This window comes from Seriola aureovittata, chromosome 8 (assembly GCF_021018895.1).
Source record: "Seriola aureovittata isolate HTS-2021-v1 ecotype China chromosome 8, ASM2101889v1, whole genome shotgun sequence".
NCBI lineage: Eukaryota > Metazoa > Chordata > Actinopteri > Carangiformes > Carangidae > Seriola > Seriola aureovittata.
In genome coordinates, this window is record NC_079371.1 from 28,333,045 (window position 1) to 28,349,988 (window position 16,944).

Sequence of the window (16,944 nt, forward strand, 5' to 3'; positions counted from 1 at the left end):
CGTTCATCAGGCCAAACACCAGGACAGTTATTATTATTATTATTATTATTATTATTATTATTATTATTATTGTTATTATTATTATAGTAGTATTCATTGACTCTGAGTCATTGACTCTGAATCTTTATAATATAAAAAGGCACAAGTCACATTCAAGATAATTGAAGATCACAATAGAAACTGGGCAAGCAGCAATAAAAACAACATTATAGGTCTGAAGAAAAAATAAATAAATAAGAAACTAAAGAAAATAATATACTTAAATAATACACAAGAAAAAATATAAAATGAAAATAAGAATAATGGAACAAAGGAAACCAAACAAAAGTGGTCAGTTAGGTATTTTAGGTATTAAAGTGCATAGATATTAATATAGATGTTTTAATGTCACAAAATTTTCCATATTTTATACATGATATCTCATTTAAAGAGACATCAAATGTAAGAATAATAAATATAAGAAACAACATCAATACTTTACACCAAGAGAAATATAACAAGTAACAACATCCATCTTCTTCTGAGTTGTAATAATATCAAGTGTATGGAGGTGTTTTTCCTGCTTTAGAAAACATTAACTTGGGTTTGTCTGCATTCAACACAAAAAACCATATCATAACAATAAGTTATATTAACACCTCAATTATTTATATAATGAGAGAATAAATGCAGACAAATGTTTATTTATATATTTCAGATGATCACTTTGGTCAGTAGTATTTATCTACTGCTCCAACTTTTGTTTCTTTAACTTCTTCATCATTTCTAAATTTAAAATTACTTCCCCTCCAATAACAGCTTCCACAGCTTCAGTCTGAAAGTTTTAAAAAAGCCTTGTTACAGGAAGCATGATCAAATTCAATATTCAGATATTCTACATTTTTAACTGTGGGGAGAAGATTCTGAGTGATGAGCATATGAGAAAAGAAAAGCCCTTTTGTTTGGGTAAATCCAGAAATGATATCAGTGGCTGTAAAACTTTTAGAAAGAAACACTTTACAGCCAGTGTCTCCTGAAGAAAGGTTATCTCAGGTTTACAATGCCCCCTTTAGGTTCCTGCTAATAAACTTGATCTGATCCCCCCTACCAGTCTGTTGTCTGAAACAGTCATCTTTATTCTCCACCATACACAAGCACAATGTACAGATAGCCCACTTCAAATCTTACACTCAAAGAACATAAAAATAAATAAAATAACAAAATTATAAAAAATGAACAATGAACGTGTTCTCTAGTTCATTTTCATCTATATGAACTGAACTTTGAACTAGTTCTTTTTAAGTGTGAACTGGCACAACACTGAACTTTGGTCACTTTCAGCAGGAAATGCAACAATATGGCACCACTTTAAAAGGCATCAAGAATAAGAAGGCAATGAGAACTAACCGTGTCTTTGATAAATTTGTCGTGGACAAATTATACTTTGATTTTGCTTTATTTTTGGTTTTATTTTTTTTAATTTATCACTCTTCCTGGAATGAAAGGAGTTGTGTGTAAATACTGTTAACAATGCTCCAGTAGTCAATACAGAGTTACAGAGAAAATAAAAGCATAGGCATTGTCCAATGCAGGACACCGTAGTCACTGCTGTATGTGTGGTGTTGCCAAAGATCCTCTATATACAGTGATTCTATTGTATTCTATAGATTTCTCTACTGTTTCTGGTGTTACTATGGGTGATGTGGAGTATCCGTCCTGAACCATCCTGAACGCCCGCCTCCAATGGGCCTGTTTGATTTGCATGTGTATCCGCCCTTTCCGGTCACATGACTTGCCGGATTGTTCGGAGCCGCGCGTCTTTCAGTGTTGGCGGGTGTTTGTGAGTAGCAGAAGAGCCCCTCAGCTGACCCCAGAGACACTTCACTGTCCCACATACTAAGTATAATCCAGAAAATGTCTGAGTGGACCAGAAGCAGACGACGCGACGCTCCCAGCGGCCAACACGACGACAGGTATGTCTGGACATAGTTTGACCCGCTGCTAACAGCGTCTCTACGAGCTGCTGCTCTGCCTTTGTCCGCCGGACCGGAGGCTTCGTTAGCCATTCTCAAAGTCTTGTTTCCAAATAGTTTCTCGTACATGAGTTGCTACATAATATGTTAGCTGGTAGTGTATGAGAGGCTGTTTGTAAAGCTAGTTTATATCTGTGCTGCGTTAGCCTGTGCTCTTAGCTTCCTATGTAGCCCAGCAGGACTCTGGTTCCTGGGCTGTCGGCGGCAGCTCACCGGCAGGTATTGTTAGTTCGTTGCGTTGTGCTTTGTCATCATGTGTGAAGATAGCGGGGCGCTTGTTTAAAGGAGTACCCGACACAGTGAATTTGCTAACTGAACCGGTACGAGCGAGCTCAGGCCCCAGTAGATACAGTCAAGTACTTAACAGGTGGATAATGGAGGGATACAGCCGGTAGGAACAATCGGAAGTAGGTCGTAGATGGCGGGAGAATCTCTCAGGATGAAAACATCTGTTCTGTTAAACAACAGACAGCTGATTTGAATATGGCTGCAGCTAGACCCAGTCTGTGCCTCTGTTTTGTATAAACAATATTTAGTCGATTTAAAATCAATAACTGCTATTGTGACGGTGCAAGTCCTCAGGCCCAAACCAGTAAAACCGTGCAACTCACTGACAGTCAGCAGATCAGGACACACACACACACACACACACACACACACACACACACACACACAGAATATTATGTTGTAATGAGAGAACAATAGCATACTAACGAATGACCTGTTTCCTGGTTTTTTAAATATAAAAACGTTTGTATACTAAAAAAGAACCAATCCAAGTGTAGTTTGAGATACTGTGAACAAAAAGACACAAACTCAACTAAAGGATTCAAATTGAGCCTGAACATGAGGTATTTAATGTGATGTTAAAATGGGACTCCATCGGTTATCATCAGTCACTGGATATAGGCTGTGGGTATAAACCTGCCATTGGGCGTCAATTCCAGGTGACGTGCCTTCCTGTCTTCTTCCCTTCTGAGCTGCTACACACTGAGAATGGTAGGTTTGTATGAAAATATGGGTTGTGCAGTAACACCGTCGACATACATCTTTGCTGTTTTGATGACAGCTCTTGCCTCCCCGCACGCAAATGTTCCACCAAAGCAAATTCCCCTACAACACTGTTTTGCAGAAGCACCATCTCTGCATCCTGGATTCCTCAGTACTGACACAGCTCTAGCTGTGTGATACTCCTAGTAGTCAGACCACTTTCACAGGTCATATCTGATATATAACAGTGTTCAAAGGGTGGAAACACTGGAGCTCAATGTAGAACAGATGACACCTCTAACAACACAGGAACACGTATAAATTGAGACTTATGTCAAGGATTCTTTGGCCCCAGTGCATGGTGGTTAACCTACTCATTTTGCCTTTTGTTAAATAAGAATTTAGGGAAACTTAATCCACACTGAGTCCTCAAGCTCTCTTCTAACCATCTTGCTGAAAAATCATTCTGTCAACTCCATGATGAGAAAGATTTTTAACCTGTTTCACAAGTTGCAGCTCTGTTTTCTGTCAGGCAGCCAGAGGGCGACCATCTTTGTTGTAGAAACACTAGCATTAGTAGCTGTAGCTGGTTGTAATTTCCATTTCAGAGCTAGATGTTACTCTTGTGCTCCAGGTAAGCAGTTGGTTTATTGATGTGTTTGTAATGAAGAGCTATTAAACTGTATCTGAACATGTGTTTGAATCCCAGTCTCTCCTGTGTCTTCCCTGTAGGAGCTCTGGCCCGTCTCGGTGGTCCCACTGCAGGAAGAGGGGGGTGGATGGCAGCCTGCGGGCCAACAGAGAGGCAGAGGGTGATGACAGGGAGAATGGCAGCTACAGACACGCTGACAACAGACATGCCAGGTAAGATTATACACCCACAACAGAAGCAGGCCTACATTTATATATGTGGCAGTTAAAGGTCTTTACAAGTATATTTATAGATTGAAAAATAGTTGTCCTCATACATCGTGGGTAACTGGGTCAACAAAATAGTGACCACAGTTGACACTTGCTATTACTGTAGCAACAGATACTGCTATCCCCCTCAGTGTATTTATGTGGGTGTGCATCCTTTTGTTTTCCGCCACAGTTTCACCACTCCAGAGAGCGAAGGCCCAGTGTCTCGCTGCAGTCGGCAGGCGGACTGGGGCAGCCAGGTGGAGGACGATGAGATGAGGAGGGACGTTCACAGAGACATGCAGCGGTAACCAACCTGCTTCTGTTGACTGGTTCTCTCTCTGACTGATTATAACTCAACCCTCCGGCTTCACTGACTGTGCATTCTGTTCAGTTACAGGAGGAGGATACTGGGTGCAGAGGTCACCCAGAGAGAGCGAAAGACCTCCTCTGGCTCCTCTGGGAGGTACGTCTGCTCCTCTCATCGTCTCTGTCTGACCATTACACTCGTATGCATCAGTCCCTCTAGGACTTTACAGGCATTTCTTGGGATTGTTGTGGCAGCTTTTCTTAAAAATTGCAATGTTTTTAGATTTTTTATTTTTTTTGCAATCAAACAGTGAGAAAATAAAAATTTGTCGCTATCTTTCTTGTATAATTCATTAAAAATCGAAGGCAACCAGTGGTACCAGTGAGAATAAATCCAGTGCAGTTGGTGACCCAATCTTCACATATCTAATAGGGAAAAAGAACAAGTGATTCTTAATCACCAGTAGAGCTGATCTTTAGAATAACCTCATGAATTTATGATTTGATAACTTACATGCATGATTAGTGATGATTGGATCTTCAAGACATTAAAATATATATATAATATTTATATACAGTCTTTAACAGTGAGTGATGATTTTTGATCAAATCAGTGGAAAATTATACAAAAAAGCAAGGTTGCACAGAATTCACAGGGATTGGTTGAATTTGCATTAATAATTGTGATTGTGACATCCTGACTTTCTGGAGGGACTGATTTGTGAGCACAGGCCGACAGTCATTTACTCTCACTGTAAACCCAGGATTTTCTTATTTTAGGAGTTAAGCTGAACACAAAATGTACACACTGCGATTAAACAGTTGTTTTCTCCCATGGCTTCTATAGCGCTGCAACAAAGTCGGTTATTTCCTGAGCGTTGTTTTTCCACTGTGTGTGGAACGGTTCACAAAACTCTGCGTTCTGTTTGGTTTCAGCTGGAGGACTTGAATCTGCTGTTTTGTGGTTTGACCAATAATGAATAGCAGCCTGTGGACACTTTACTGTTTGAGTCCAAATGTGTGTGAATGATGCTGAATATCACTGTCTGCTGCAGCTGTGACTCCAGAGAGGGAGACAACATGGAGACCGATGAGGCTGTGCTGCTACGGCGACAGAAACAGATCAACTACGGCAAGAACACACTGGCCTACGACCGATACATCAAGGAGGTCCCAAAGTAGGTTTACCATATATATATATATATATCTATATCTATATCTATATCTATATATATATATATATTATATATATATATATCTATATATATATATATATATATATATATATATATCTATATATATATATATATATATAATATATATATATATATATATATATATATATATAATATATAATATATATAATATATATATATATCTCTCTGAGAACCGGTTCCAGTTGAGAACTGATCCATTGACATAATTTGCCTTTATGCTTAACGATTCCCTTACAAGGGTGGAAACACCAGCAACATGCTGAAACATTTGTCGACGCAGCACGGCAGGAAATATCAGGAGTGTAATATGTTTGACGCTCTGCGCCGCCGGTCAACGAGTGCTTCCCAGTCTCAGCAGAACAGTGAAGGGACGTATTAGTGACGTCCACAGGAGTCGATAAGGGAAACGATAAAGAATCGGATCAATAAGCAGAATGGATAATGGCATTGGTATCAGTAAAACCAGAACCAATTAGTCTGGCTCCATCTTCTGTTACTATTTCTACACATGGATAAACTCGCTTTGGTGATTCACTTTTTTCACTTTTCAGTTCCCTGTGCTCCAGATACAAACACACACACCTCCTCACCTACATCACACGTAGAGAGTTTTCTGGATGGGGGGGGGGGGTGTCTGTGAGAGAGAGAGAGCGAGAGGAGCCAAAGAACTCCATGCAACGTCTTAAAACAATTATGTGACAATTTTTACTCAATGTTTGCGATATTGTCATTTTATACATCCCGCGTGGAACAAGCTGCGATACATTTAGTATATTCAATATATCACCGACCCCTAGGAGAAAGTAACTGTTGTGCAGAGAAGGGCAACTGTAGAACAGAATGAAGGTCTCACTGCTGGCACTGCCACAGATTTCCTTTCACATGTTGTGTTCAATACACAAATAAAACTCTAACCCCTCTGTTTCCTTGTTTTTCTCCCTTCTTGTCTCCAGACACATGCGTCAGCCTGGTGTTCACCCAAAGACTCCCAATAAGTTCAGGAAGTACAGCCGTCGCTCGTGGGATCAGCAGATCAAACTGTGGAAGGTCAAACTGCACGCCTGGGACCCCCCAACAGAGGACAGCCAAGACAAAGTCCTTGATAACATGTAGGAGAATTAGAGCTGGAGCTAATAATTATTCTCATTATCTCAGACCTCAGATATTCAGTGTATATGACAGAGAGAAGAAGCCAATCCTGTCTTTGAAAAGCTGGAACATGAGTGATTTTTATTCTGTAGTTTTGCTTGAAAAATGAAATCATTGATTATCAGAATAGTTTTCAGATAATTTTTCTGTGGACCAACTAAATGATTAATTGTTTCATCTGAAAGGAAAATATGTGGGCCCATAATTATAAAGGTCACACTGTGTACAGTGTCAGTCAATTGATCATGTTCATGTGTTGCTTGTCCTCTGTTCCTCCAGTGAGGAGCTGGGGCTCGATGATGTAATGGACATTGAGCTGGACTTCCCAACCCTCTCAGACCCACAGGATGCCCCAGCCTCTGTCACCGCACACAGCCTTTCACTGGAGGTGAGTTTACTGAAGTCCCCTCAGTTCAATGGAGTTGTGAACACTCATCTAAAGCTCAAAAAAACATACACACACACAAGTGGAAAGTCGGCTTGGTTCTTGACCTCGCTTTCTTCTGAATATGGAATTTTCCAAAAATAATAAAAAGTTGTATTACATACAACATGTTGCTTTAATCTTACCTTGACATCAAACAGAACTATTTCAATATTCACTTTTAGTTTTTTCTTTAGAAAACTGTCCACATCCCTCCAGAACATTCTTGTAAACGTACAGTGGGAATAGATGGGAAATTCTTTCTTTTTCTCGAATACAGAAATCACACTTGTAATCAATATTCAGTTTGAATTTTTCTAACATGTTTAACTGGATAAATCCTGTCAAATCTTGAAGACACCTAACAATTGTTATTGATACAGTATTTATAAGAGATTCTCCATGCTTTTACCCACTTGTATATCACTAAATAGGTTAGACCAAACACATTGAGATGATGGGACAGTAACATACCTGAGAGTATTCCTCATATTTTTCTGAGAGCGCTTCTCTTTCAGGATATTAGTTTCACCTATATAAATACTTCCCACCCAATCTTCAAAATGATTGCAGCCCCAGAGTTTCCTAACAGTAACAGGAAACCTTCTGTATCATCGAAAACAATGGCATGCTCCTTTGGTTTTAGTGGTTTTTTGAATTTAATAAATAACCATCTCGATGAAGTAATTGGCAAGCTGTCAGTATGTGAACAGTCACTTCTTGCTGTCATCACACCTGTAGCAGCCAGTAGCTTCTCCCTCAGAAGATGCTGATTGATTCAGCCTCAGTCCAATATCTTAGAGTCTGGAAAGATGGAGTCATTCTGCTGCCTCACAAGGTCCTGAAATCTGAATCTGTTGAAAACTTACAAATCTACAATTACACATTTTCATCAACTGAGTGTTGAAGGAAAACTGTAGTTCCTCTTTATTTGAAGAGTCAGAGTTGAAGCTGTTTGGTCCATCGTTCAGTTCAAATGAATCACCATGACAACCGCCAGTCTTTCTGTCAGAGCACTGCAGGTCATCTGAACATGCAAAAAGTCACAATTGCCTGAAGGCAAATACACAGTTCAAATTCATATGTTTATAAGTATAATGTGGTGTAGCTGCTCCTGAACGTGTGTCTCTTGTTCAGGGTGAGGACTGTCTGGGAACTCCAGTTAAACTACAGAAGACAGAAGATCCTGAGTCGGCGTAGCTCATCCTCCCAAAAAAAAAACCCAACGCACTCATTCACACACATCTCAACTGGTTCAGCTGTTTCCCTGCACAGCCCATCATGTTACCCAGAATGCCTCTGTTCCAGGCACCAGCTACTTGATCTTCTCAAGGCGACACCTCACGGTGCTGTGCGTGTGTCTGAGCTGGTTGTTGTTAGTTCAGCACTGTAACATGTTATGTTTTCTTTCATCCTTGTGCTTCTTGACCCACATGCTGGGTCCTTTTCCAGATTATTAATCTGCTCAGGGAGTCTTTTTCCAGCTGCATGTTAATCTGATCTGTGGCCTGCTGCAGCAGGCATCCAGGTTCTGATGTTCAAACTTACCTGACTGTAAGATACATAGAAACAGACTGAAGTCCAGGGAGATAGGCAAACCAAGGTATTTTCCTTTTAATTATTCATATGGACAAGAATTAGTTGTGAACACTGAAGAGCACTTCTTCAGTGATATTGGGCTGTTATTTGTTTTTACATGGGTTGGTTTTTAATACTAATGTTACTGTGTGTTTCTTATTGCTGTTTGCTTCATGGTGAAGACTTTCAAATAAAAAAAAACTTGAATCTTGAGTCTTGTCTTTGGGTTGTTTCTGCTGCTGCTGCTGCTGCTGTGGGTCAGCTGTATTCAGGCTTAAGTGGCAACACAACCCACCAGTTCTCCATGTATACTGTTAAGTTTATCACCAGTCCTGTAAGAGCAGAAAACTAACCTTTGACCTCTGTACTAGCTGCTGGATCGACTATATTTAAAGTGGATGAATGAGACTCTATAGAGAACGTGGACGTTGGTTGTTGTGAGTCTTTGTGTTGTCAAACTGATCAACATGTTTTCTGAATAATCTTCACTTTGTTTATTTGCATGTTTTCTTCAGTTGAAGTGATCTATGATCAGCTGTGATCCATGTCACCAGTAAGTCAGTATAGCCTGTACTAAAATGACTTCGGTCAAAAAAAAAAAACTTGCTGGTTGAATAAAAGTAACTTTAAGTCAAAATTTGCCAAGGGTATGAATAATTTCGGGCTTGACTTTGTGTGTGTGTGTATGTGTGTGTTTTATATATATATATATATATATATAATGTAATCATAGTTAGCTAATAATGTAATCATAGTTAGCTAATATATAATTATAGGACGACCTGACTGACCCCGTCTATATACAGATACAACCCCATCTGTTCTTTCACTTTGCTCCACCCCTGGTTGGAAATCAGTTTCTCTGAAATCACATGACCACACACACACGATTTTCAGAACCAAGAAATTTGGGTGAAAATATGTAATTATAAAAAAATAAAAATAGAAGTATAAATACTGTTGTTTTAAAATGAAATTATCTTTCAAAACATTGAAAAATGAAACTCCCCTTTTCCTGATATTTAGGTATCAGGTGATGAGCCAATGATAGGAATGTGTATGTTGCTGATAGCCAGACCACTTGTTTGCTCTGGTTAGCTGATTAGCAACAGGAAGAATTAGGGGAAAAGTCAGACACACATGGTTAATTGACAAGTGATCTCTCCTCTGAGCTTCCCCTGTTTTCAGGTCAGTCCTGAATATTCCATCGTCATCATTGAAATAAATTTAAAAACATTATTAAATATAAAAAGTGCTCTGAGAAAGCATTTTTTGACCTCCATATTGTTATGGCATCGGATGTGGACCACCAACATTTTTGAGAGTTGCAAGTGGGCCATGAAAAAGGTTGTTTGTCTGTTTGTGAGAGAAGGATCCTTTGTGTCCTGTCACTGTGATGGTGGGAAGAGGAGGACAGGCCGCATCTTTGGGTCCATAACTCTAGGGTTAGATTTAATATTAGATTTAATTTGCCCTGCTATAGTTTCATGTATATAACCACCAGTTATGTTATATAATTATAGTTACATATTTCATGTACAGTATAACACACACACACACACACACACACACACACACACACCCACCCCATCCCGCTCCAATAGGATGACCTGACTGACCCGGTTACATATAAGCACCCTCCTGTTCTTTCTCTTTCACTTTGCTCAACCACTGCTTGGAAATCGACATAGTTTCTCTGAAATCACATGACCATACACACACACTTTAACTAGGCTCCACATTTCCTTGCTTGGACACACCCTTCCCCTGAGTAAACTTGAAATAGTGGAACTGTGACTGCAGAGGGACAGAGGACAGCACGGAGCGTTCTTCAACAGGTTGGTTTCAGACATATCTACAACATCTGTGATCTATGTGACCACTACATCAGTATAGCCTATACTAAAGTGAATAATGCATGTGAGCTCTTTTCATTCATTGTTTTTATCGTACATTTAATTATGGCCCAACACTGAAGGTGCTGGGACCTATTGTTTTTGGAGAGATCATTAATGTTTTTAGTAGGGCCCAAGCACTGGGTGGTGCAAGGACTCTACTGCAAGTACTCTTTATTAATCCAGCGCATTATCTTTTTTTTTGTTGCAAGTCTGCAAATCTTTTAGGAGCGGCGTTACATTTCACCTACATGTACAGAATGAGTAGACACACCAGTTAGACTATTGACTCCTAGCAGGTCAACCAGATCCACCTGGAACTTGGTCAGAAAATCATTAACATCGCCGATTGCCGATGGGTGCGAAGACCCTCCTCATATTTCTATATGTATTATTACTATTCTGCTGGAAAAACGCATTATCGAGGCGCTTAGGACAGTTGAAAAATGCAAAGTTGTGCAGTGACTGGGCTTGGACGTGGCCAGCAGGCTCTATAGCCAACAGGGTAAAGAGCACATTTCTAGTTAACAGTACCATCATAACTAAATACTACAGTCTATACATAAATGTCATTTCACTAAATCCCCTCCTATTGTGTAAAGCACTAAAAAATTAATTTTCTCTAGTTAACAATTGTACAGAAATGTCAAAAGGGCCTATGACCGGAAACTATAACCGTATGTCTGAATCAGAGGTGGCTGCTGGTCCTATAAGGAGGGGAAGCTCATTTTCGGCCTACATCATAAAATGTGTCCGTTTATTTATATGTAAATTCGCAGAGTGACAGAAGAGAGTCGCTAGTCAGTTTTAACAAATACAAAGTCGCTGAGGATCAGTAACGTCTCCAGATCAACTCCGAACAACGGAATGAAAAACTTGAAAACTGCTCCGGTGGATGCTAATACTTCAAGATCGCTGATTCGCTCATTTCGCTGTCAATCAAAAAGGGACTCAGCCTCAGACAGATCATCCAATCATCATGCAGAAGCCGAGCGTCCGGGCCCGCCCACTGTCCCATAGACCCCCAGAGACGCTGAGCGTCCGATGGGCGGGACAAAGCCCAGCATTTAGTGTCAGTGCAGTCAGACTCTCTCTGCACTGCAATTATCTTTTCTTAAGTCCTCATGAATCCTCCTTCACATCTTCCCTTGACCTCATGAGGTCGCTACTTTGCGATGTGCAAAGTAGCGATAGCAAACGATCGCCCAAATGTGCCTTTTTTTTCTTCTTCTTTTTTTTGGCGAGCGCCCGCTCCACCCGAGGCTGCCCATGTCGCCCGTATCTAAATCCGCCATTGAGCATGACACAAAGAGATAATGGTGCGACAAGTAATCACAACACAAGCAAACAGACGCGCAGCACGTAGCACAGACGACCGAGGAAGCGTTTCCAGCGGACACAAGAAGTGATACACCCAGCTGGGACGCACTTGTAGGTTTCTTGTATTTTACTTGTAGTTCTATGAGTTGCTTTTAGTTTACACATGATTAATGATTCTATCCCTCAGGACCCCCTCTCTGCAGCACAGCAGCCTGTTCGACTTTAACCCAGTAGATAACAGGAAGATCTTAGTAAACATCTCAAATTCCTGCAGTTTGCAGCAATTCAGTTAGTGGCATCTTATCTACACTAACATTATGCATGTTTGGTGCATGTTCTCTAGCGCCACGTAGTGGACACCGGAAGCGATACAAAATGTGCGTGACATCATGTCCACTGCCACACACCCCATGCCAGAAACATTTTACTCGGTTGTGTTGGTTTGCGTTGCGTTGCATCTAATGGTTGCAAAAGTGCACAGCGGCGTAAACCAGCATCTCGCCAGCATCTCGCCAGCATCTCGCCAGCACCACTGATGTGCTCAATCAGTACTGTTTACAGCTTTAACTTCCATGGTAATTGCTATTGGGGCATATTGGAAAAAGAAGACCCAGAGTCAAACTTGTCTTTATGGAAAAGAACCAGGATCCTCTCCACTAATAAAGATAGCACACCACTATTTCCATATGATATTTTATTCTATAATTGTCTGGAGAGCTAAATAAGGATCAAATAAACCATTACCAATTTGTAATTTTTAAAGTTTTTGTTTTCATCTTGCAGTTGTCAAGTATCCGGCTTTGACTTTGCAGTGTTCATGCATCGAGCCATGTCTTGTAGGTATGTATTAGAATGGAGTTCACTGTATTGAAACTGCATGCTGCCTTATCCTACTGGTCACTTCTGCAGTACATCAGTGTGAGGCATGCGGTCGTATGTTCAATTACAGTTTGATTATACACTATCAAACTCTAGTTATACACTATCAGTACTCATTTCTATTGATTTAGGCCTAATGAATAGAAATTGTGAGTGTAAGTGATGTTTGGCACCAATCCGGCTCCTCTCAGATCATCTGAGGTCCGTCTGTTCAGCTTCTAGGCTTTAACCCTTTCCTCTCTGCACTCACAGATCTGTAGGGCAGCAGCAATGTCAGTTGAGGGAACTGGTCCAGGCTGTGCTTCAGCCGCTGAAGAAAGGACTCTGTTCCTTCAACAATGTTTCAGAGATGCTCCTCAGTGTAAATGGAGACACGGTTCTTCCTGGATCCAAGCAATTCCGTGATATCAGACAACAGATTGAGAACATGAAGCAGCAGATGCAGGCATCAGAGGAGGTAGCCAAAACAGAGCTTCAACGCCTGGATTGGGAGACTGAGCATCTCACTGCAATGCAGAGTGATTTAGCAAGGCAGAAAAAGAAGAAAGAGGGTGAGTTACAGAACTTGAAAACAAAGCTGGAGTCACACAGATCCTCTCTAGCGAGTTACCGTGAAGCTCTGGAGACAGAGAAGAGAAACCTGGAGTCAGCAGAAGACACCCTTTCCAGCATGAGGCGGAGGAGAGACGAGGCAGAGACAATGAGGAATGTTGGGATTGGTTTAATGTTCATACCATTTGTGGGATGGATTCCTGGTAAGTAATCACAGCAGGTTATAACCATTCAAGTTATTTTAAACATAGTTATATAGTAAAGTGATTATATCGCTGACTAAAATAAATAGGAGACTGATGATCACTGAAGAAATGAAGATTTTTTGGACAGTTCACACTAACAACATGTTTTTCATTATTTATCTATTTTAATCTCAGGGGCAACCTTGGCTATTATTGGGGAATCAGAGATGAACGAGGCCTCTGATGCTGTCCGCACAGCTAAACGGGAGGTAAACAGCTGTGAATCTCAGGTCGAATCATACTCCGACAAAGTGTCTAAATATGAATCCAAGATCTCTCAAGCTCAGCGTGACATTAAAGAGACTGACAATAAGATTCATGAGACGGATGCCAAACTGCGGGACATGTCTGTGCAGCGGCAGGTTGTTGCTGATTTTCAGAATAAAATGAGAAGAGCTGTCCATCAGCTGGGGAAGCTGTGTGGGGTGGGGAGTGTGGCAGAGCTGCAGACCCGACACCAGATCCTGCTGGCGCCTGTGATTAAGGTGATGGAGGAGATGACAACAGCACTGTCTCAGATCACTGGAGATGAGCTGCTGCACACACAAGGCATCAAGACACTGATTTGGGACATGAAGAGGAACCATAACAAACTAAAAGAACTTCCTGGCACCAGTGAGACTTTAAATGATTATTACTGATTTGCAAGATTTTTTTTTTTCTCCAATAGTCAAAATTGATGTTTGTTGTAACCATGAATGAATTACACAAAAAACCTTTCACCTCACAAATATTTCAATTTATCCACATACATTTGTAGATTGTTATTGGCACCCTTGCACAATAAAGTACTTTAAATTGAGTTCTCCAGTTTTTTTTATTTCACTTATAATAGTTCACAAGTGTTTTAGTCCTTTGCACGGAGCAATCTATGTTTCTCTGTGAAAGCCAGATTCAGGTGCCAGCTGTGTCACGGTGGTTATAGTCAGGGACTCAAGTAGCAGCCATGAGTTGAACCCCCAACACATGCATCCTAGGTGAAAAACCCCATCGTACCTCTTCATTGGAGTAACACACATCATATACAGTACCACTCAAAGGTTTGGACACACCTATCCATTCATAGGTTTTTCTGCATTTTGATACTGAAGACATCTGAACTATGAAATAACACATAAGGAAGTATGTAAAGAAAAAGGTGTTTGTTCACTTATCAAAAACTGTGGACTCCAAATGATGCATTTTCATTAAATGACCACCAGATGGGAGCATAGAAACAGGAAGAAAAGACACTAAACCTGCAACACAACTAAAGCCTTGGACACACAGTGCATCCAAAGGCAGCTGCAGACTTTTCTCTGGTTGTGTGGACACACATGTGGTTCCATCCACAATACAGTCGGGGTCTGCGTTGGCATTCCTGTCTACTAGTCTACTAGTGAATTAAATGCAGAGCTGAGGCTGTGGCTGTCAACATCTATATGTATGCTGACATCATCCATTATAATGACTTTATCTGTACTAAGAACTAAGTCAGATAAAAGTAGCAGGTGTTGATTCATTCAGACTAGCATATTCTTCCTGCTGCAACCAGCTAGTGGGAACTGCTGAGGGTAGAGGAGGAGCGACAGAGGGAGCTACACTAATACTAAAGGAGGCAGAGGAGTAGATAAACACCAGGCACACCAAGCAAGGGAGAACAGGGGAGTGAGAGGGAGAGACAGAAGCCATCACTTGCTGCTAAGCTACAGTAACTAGCAGATCTGAAGCATGTCATCAGCTTTGGATTAGCTATAAGTGTGTGGACAGAACTAGTGTGTACATGTTTAAATGTACAACAGGTAATTAGCCACTGTAATGAAGTAATAGAAATAGTTAAAATAACTAAATCAAAACAGAGCAGCAAAACACACTAAAAACAACAACCGGAGGGAACATGATAACATGTCAGAGGGCAGCTGTGGATCTGGAGGTACAGCAGGTCATTCACTGATTAGAAGATCAGTGGTTCGATCCCTGGCTCCTCCAGGCTGCATGTTGAAGTCATGAACCCCATGTTGCCCCTGATGGCTGTTCCATCAGAGTATGACTGTGATGTGTGAATGGTTGAATGTGAGTGGTCAGTAAGACTAGAAAAGTGCTGTATAAGTGCAAGTCCATCCATTTACCACATCAGGACGTCACACATTCCAGTTGGTGAATGAAATGCAACACAGCTTTGTTTGTCGACCGCTTTAAAAATCAAGCACTGGAAAAAGACAAATGCAAAAGGAGAAAATAGAATGCACATCCACATAATGAGAATAGCAGAATGGGGCCAGGACATATGGTTGACTTTATTGTTTCAAAGAGGAATCATATAAATGTGTGTAAGGCCAGATCTTCTTCTCTCATCTGTACAGTCTGCGGCCACAAATTTTGGGCTGCACACGGACCTCTGCACAGGGAGTCACATAGAACCTCACGGACATGGGCAGATGATGACATTACATAAGAACATAGATGAATTGGCCTTTATGTGACACTGTTAAGTCCCTGATGGTTACACACTGGGGGCTGCTGTTCATAATTATTATAATTTATTATGCTTTGCTTTGTTTTCTTTCCTTCTGTTTTCCAGTGTTAAAGCTATACATATAGCAATGAATTTACATAACACATTCTTTGAAAACAAACCTGGAACAACTCATACAACCATGAGAGCACTGTTTTGTTCTGTGTTTGAGTTGATGAATAATTGATAGAGAAACTGGCCTGGATCCTGACTTTACTGACCCTTGATCCAGTTACATCATGGCTCTGGAACATTAGTTTAACTCTAATACAGATCAAAACAGGAAAAGGGAACATGGAAGGGAGTGACAGATAAGCCATAGCACTTGGTTACAAAAAAGACCATTAAGCACTTCTTTCCCAGAAAACAAAATAAATCTGGCCCATACTTGGGCCACATGCTTTTCACCTGGCCCAGTATACACCTGGCTCCATGGCCCAAATGTGGTCCATATACAACATTAATGCTACTTCCACATCTGGTCTAATTCTGCTGCACACAGAGAATCTTCTGGCTGTCAGCCAATAACAGCTGAAATCTGCCTAGGTGTGGAAGTATATGGGCCAGACTTTGGTATTCAAATGATGTGGCTTTCACACACTCAAATATTCTGCAACTCACCTTTTTTCATTTACCATTAACCATATACTTATTATACTAGACCTAATTTCTTGGTAAAAAAAAAAAATTGAAGATACAGATTTCTCTTAACATTTTATTTGGTATGTGTTGAATTGACAGTAGGTATAATAATGATTAAAAAATCAAGACCACAGTGACAGTCTATGACATACAAAAAAAAGAAAGAAAGAGAGAAAGAAAGAAAGAAAGAAAGAAAGAAAGAAAGAAAGAAAGAAAGAAAGACAGACAGAAAGAATTGATCTTTCTCCCTTTAATTTTGTTTATTCTTTTGGTTGAGAGGTTGATCGAGACCAGGCTGTTCTGTATAGAAAGTTATGTAATTTCAGAAAAGACTGCGT

The 16,944-nt window shown here is 40.4% G+C and overlaps 2 protein-coding genes across 4 annotated transcripts; both read left to right on the top strand.

Annotated features, from left to right (window-relative positions):
* The first annotated feature begins 1,775 nt into the window (after positions 1-1,775).
* Positions 1,776-8,792, top strand: slbp (stem-loop binding protein). 2 transcript variants are annotated; one of them, XM_056382049.1, is made up of 8 exons: positions 1,776-1,952; positions 3,735-3,866; positions 4,096-4,209; positions 4,297-4,368; positions 5,267-5,389; positions 6,382-6,537; positions 6,857-6,965; positions 8,139-8,792. In XM_056382049.1, exons 1-8 carry the CDS (start codon positions 1,894-1,896, stop codon positions 8,199-8,201), a joined length of 828 nt encoding a protein of 275 aa, XP_056238024.1. In that variant the 5' UTR covers positions 1,776-1,893; the 3' UTR covers positions 8,202-8,792. The 2 variants fall into 2 exon arrangements, with proteins under 2 accessions (XP_056238024.1, XP_056238025.1); XM_056382050.1 differs by having other exon boundaries at positions 4,303-4,368.
* Positions 8,793-10,313: 1,521 nt separating this feature from the next.
* Positions 10,314-14,272, top strand: LOC130173129 (uncharacterized). Of its 2 annotated transcripts, none has more exons than XM_056382079.1 (4): positions 10,314-10,417; positions 12,578-12,634; positions 12,926-13,428; positions 13,606-14,272. In XM_056382079.1, the coding sequence occupies exons 2-4, from the start codon at positions 12,612-12,614 to the stop codon at positions 14,109-14,111; spliced, it is 1,032 nt and encodes a 343-aa protein (XP_056238054.1). In that variant the 5' UTR covers positions 10,314-10,417; positions 12,578-12,611; the 3' UTR covers positions 14,112-14,272. The 2 variants fall into 2 exon arrangements, with proteins under 2 accessions (XP_056238054.1, XP_056238055.1); XM_056382080.1 differs by lacking the exon at positions 10,314-10,417 and adding an exon at positions 10,492-11,905.
* The last annotated feature ends 2,672 nt before the right edge of the window (positions 14,273-16,944 follow it).

Excerpts from the sequence above, each read along its gene's own strand:
- slbp (XM_056382049.1), top strand. The coding sequence starts at position 1,894 with ATGTCTGAGTGGACCAGAAGCAGACGACGCGACGCTCCCAGCGGCCAA. Across the intron at positions 1,953-3,734 it reads AGCGGCCAACACGACGACAG|GAGCTCTGGCCCGTCTCGGT; the intron begins GTATGTCTGGAC and ends TCTTCCCTGTAG. Across the intron at positions 3,867-4,095 it reads GCTGACAACAGACATGCCAG|TTTCACCACTCCAGAGAGCG; the intron begins GTAAGATTATAC and ends TTTCCGCCACAG.
- LOC130173129 (XM_056382079.1), top strand. The coding sequence starts at position 12,612 with ATGCATCGAGCCATGTCTTGTAG. Across the intron at positions 12,635-12,925 it reads CATCGAGCCATGTCTTGTAG|ATCTGTAGGGCAGCAGCAAT; the intron begins GTATGTATTAGA and ends CTGCACTCACAG. Across the intron at positions 13,429-13,605 it reads ATTTGTGGGATGGATTCCTG|GGGCAACCTTGGCTATTATT; the intron begins GTAAGTAATCAC and ends TTTTAATCTCAG.